A 3,654-nucleotide genomic window follows, 5' to 3' on the forward strand; every position below is an offset into this window, starting at 1 on the left:
CCTCCAGATTACAGAGATCAATTCTCTTGGAGAAAACAGCTGCTCTGGAGGGTGGACTCTATGGCGTTGTACCATGATAAGGTCTCTCCCCTTCCCAGGCTCCACACCCAATATCTCCAGGAATTTCCCTATGAAGAGTTGCCAGCCTATAGCCCCTAGAGGGGAAATCAAACCTTTCGCTTGCACCATCTCCCTGGTGTAAATCACCCCACCTCCAGAGCTATTTGCTTTATGAGGGGGTGGAGATTTACAGGTATTATCACACACAAAATGGTCCAGGGATAGACAGCATGGGCCTTTGTCAAGGCCCCCACGGCCTTGAGAGGGTCTGACCCCTATGGTCCAGCAGAAATCGCAGCCAGGCCTCCCCTCTGGGATTGCCAACCTCCAAGTACTAGCTGGAGATCTCCTGCTATTGCAGCTGATCTCCAGCCGACAGAGATCAGTTCACCTGGAGAAAATGGTTGCTTTGGCAATAGGACTCTACGGCATTGAAGTCCTTCCCCTCCCCAAACTCCACACTCCTTAGACTCCACCCCAAAAACCTCCCACCAGTAGCGAAGAGGGACCTGGCAACCCTACTCCCCTTTCTCACAACCCTAACAGCAGTAGTACTGGGGGGGGGGGCTTGTAATGATCAGTAGGGTTGCCAACTTCCAAGTACTAGCTGGAGATCTCCTGCTATTGCAACTGATCTCCAGCCAATAGAGATCAGTTCCCCTGGAGAAAACGGCCGCTTTGGCCATTGGACTCTGTGGCATTGAAGTCCCACCCCAAAAACCTCCCACCAGCAAAGAGGGACCTGGCAACCCTAACAATGAATTACCTGGCAGAGAGGATGGGGCCTTTAACCTCGCAAACCGGCTGGGTCATCGACTTGGCTTTCCTTTTAAACGGGAGCTGCGAGGCCTGTGGACTTGCTGGTGTCTCATGAGGTTTGGATGGCAAAGGAAGTTTTCCCCACACTCGCTGCAGATATAGGACATCTCCTTTGAGTGGATTTTCAGGTGCCTGACGAGCTTGGAGCTGGAAATGAATCTCTTCCCACATTCAGCGCAACCATACGGCCTCTCGCCCGTGTGGACCTTCTCGTGCATATTCCGGCTGGACAAGTGGCTAAAGCACTCTCCGCACTGCCGGCACGCATGGGGCTTCTCCCCGGTGTGGGTTCTCCTGTGCCGGTTCAGGTTCGAAACGTAGCGGAACTTTTTCCCGCAGTAGAGGCAGCTGTACGGCATCTCCCCTGTGTGGACTCTCAGATGCTTCGCCAGGTCTGAACTCTGAGAGAAGGTTTTCCCACACTCGGGGCAGTTGTAGCCCCAAGATCCGTCTTCCTTGTGGAGCCTCTGGTGGAGAAGGAGGCTCCGGTGCTGCCTGAAGGTTTCCCCGCATTCGGAACACAGGAAAGGCATTTCCCCAGTATGAACCCGCTGGTGGGTGAGAAGGTTTGAGCGCTGAGCAAAACTCTTCCCGCATTCTGAACACAGGTGAGGCCTCACGCCTGCGTGGAGCTGCTTATGTTTCAGGAGGTTCGAACTCTGGCGGAAACGCTTCCCACACTGCGGGCAGGGGTAAGGCAGCTCCCCGGTGTGGATTCTCTGGTGGATAGTGAGGCTTGACTGCTGACTAAAGCACCTTCCACACTGCGGGCATTGGTAAGGCCTCTCCCCGGTGTGGATTCTTTGGTGAGTGAGAAGGTTGGGGCTCCGCTGGAAGCTTTTCCCACATACTGGGCATTGGTAGCTCTTCTGAACTAGGGCAGGATCCTCAGGATGTGTCTGGGAACTGTAGCTGCTGCCTTCTCTTGTTCCATGGACTCTAGGGGCCATCGTTGCCTGGAAAATAAGGAGAATGAAGCAAAGAAAGGTCAATATGGACACCTCCGCAGGATAGGAGGGGCTGTGGCTCAGGGGTAGAGCATCTGCTTGGCATGCAGAAGGTCCCAGGTTCAATCCCCAGCATCTCCAGTTAAAGGGATGAGGCAAGTAAGTGATGTGAAAGACCTCTGCCTGAGACCCTGGAGAGCCGCTGCTGGTCTGAGTAGACAATAATGACTTTGATGGACCCAGGGCCTGATTCAGTATAAGGCAGCTTCATGTGTTCATAGGAGGGCCAGTGTGTTTTCTGGCTGGGCTCCTGTGGCTTTAACAGGTGGCCAAATCATGGGGGAGCTTCAGCTCTTGGTTTTCTACCCCCAAGCTCAAGGCATAATAGTAGGATAGTAAGATTGCAGACTTTGGACTTCCAATAGCCTAGAACCATGAGCTCAGTTTGCAAGCACCGAGCAAGGGTGTTCATGATAGGACACTTTGGAGGACATTGATTCATAGGGATGCCAGGGGTCAGAAGCTACTTGACAGCACTTAACACACACAGAGATCCATAAGCAGAGTGTTCCCAAGCATGCACTGAATGACTTTGCCCTTTGTGAATAAACCTTGGAATGATGGAAATACTCATACTTGACTACACAGTCTAGAAGCAAGCTACCAAGTTCTTCGTAAGTTAGAAGAATTATGTCGGCAATTGGTAGGAGAGTTCTTGAAGAAATTAATGCATTTCTCCCCCTAGAGTTAAGTCTCCTCACTCTGGCCACCAGGTATACACAAGTCACTCACGTTGCTTTTATCAAGATTCTCACATGAAAGTAAGGGAAGAGAACAAGCAGTTCTTTCTACAAAAGAGCATAAAAAGAACACAAACATCCCTCTGTACTGTGCCCTTTCCAGTGACTCATCTCTTATAAAGCACAGCTCCTAAACACAAATGTTTAGAGCTGCCACCCCCTTTCCCCCCAACCCCTTATTTTGACATCCTCAGGAACTCACTAACTGCATCTAATGAAATAAACTACTAAACGCATACAAACGCACACAAAATGGCCTGATAACAATATATGCTCCTAGAGCGACAAGATGTTGGGAGTCACCAAAGAGAAGAGAAAGAACAGGAAAAATCAAGGTTCTCATAACCCCTTAAAGAATTCTGCAAATGAGAGAAAAAACAGGGCTTGTGTGCGGAGATTTCTAAGTGGTCTCCTCTGCATACGTAGGGTTGCCAACCTCCAGGTGGTGGCTGGAGATCTCCCACTGTTACAACTGATGTCCAGGCAACAGAGATCAGTTCCCCTGGAGAAAATGGCCGCGTTGGCAATTGGACTCCCTGGCAACAAAGTCCCTCCCCTCCCCAATCCCTGCCCTCCTCAGGCTCCACCCCCAAAATCTCCAGGTATTTCCCAACCCGGAGCTGGCAACCCTATGCATACATGATTGCTCCCAGGAACCTAGTTTATAGAGAATATCTCTGCAAGACAATTTGTGTTTTGCTGGTACAGACTTTACCCAAAAGAATTATTATCTTGTTTTCTGCAGCTGTATTAGTAGAACTCCCTAAATAAGAACAAACATAAATAAAATGAATGACCAAGACAGAAAGATCTTTTAAGTAGGTACAGAAAAGAGATCCAGTAAGCGATCTTAAACGTAAAAAGAGAGCATCTCTATAAGCATCTACAAGAGTTAAGAAGATATTTGTTTACAGTTTTTAAAACCATCACACAGAACGAAGAACTTATCATCAATAATAAAGCACAATACATAGACCATTAAAAGCCTTCTCAAGGCTCTGAAAGCTTTCACATAAACCCTACATAAC

The 3,654-nt window shown here is 49.2% G+C and overlaps 1 protein-coding gene across 1 annotated transcript; it reads right to left on the bottom strand.

The window, feature by feature from the left end:
• Positions 1-869: 869 nt before the first annotated feature.
• Positions 870-1,829, bottom strand: LOC130474655 (zinc finger protein 239-like). Its single transcript, XM_056846349.1, has one exon. The coding sequence runs from the start codon at positions 1,827-1,829 to the stop codon at positions 870-872; it is 960 nt and encodes a 319-aa protein (XP_056702327.1).
• Between the last annotated feature and the right edge of the window lie 1,825 nt (positions 1,830-3,654).

The sequence above is a fragment of the Euleptes europaea genome, chromosome 1 (assembly GCF_029931775.1).
Source record: "Euleptes europaea isolate rEulEur1 chromosome 1, rEulEur1.hap1, whole genome shotgun sequence".
In the NCBI taxonomy this organism is placed as follows: Eukaryota; Metazoa; Chordata; class Lepidosauria; order Squamata; family Sphaerodactylidae; genus Euleptes; species Euleptes europaea.

What these genes read in the sequence shown, in the direction of transcription:
- LOC130474655 (XM_056846349.1), bottom strand. Translation starts at nt 1,829, where the DNA reads ATGGCCCCTAGAGTCCATGGAACAAGAGAAGGCAGCAGCTACAGTTCC.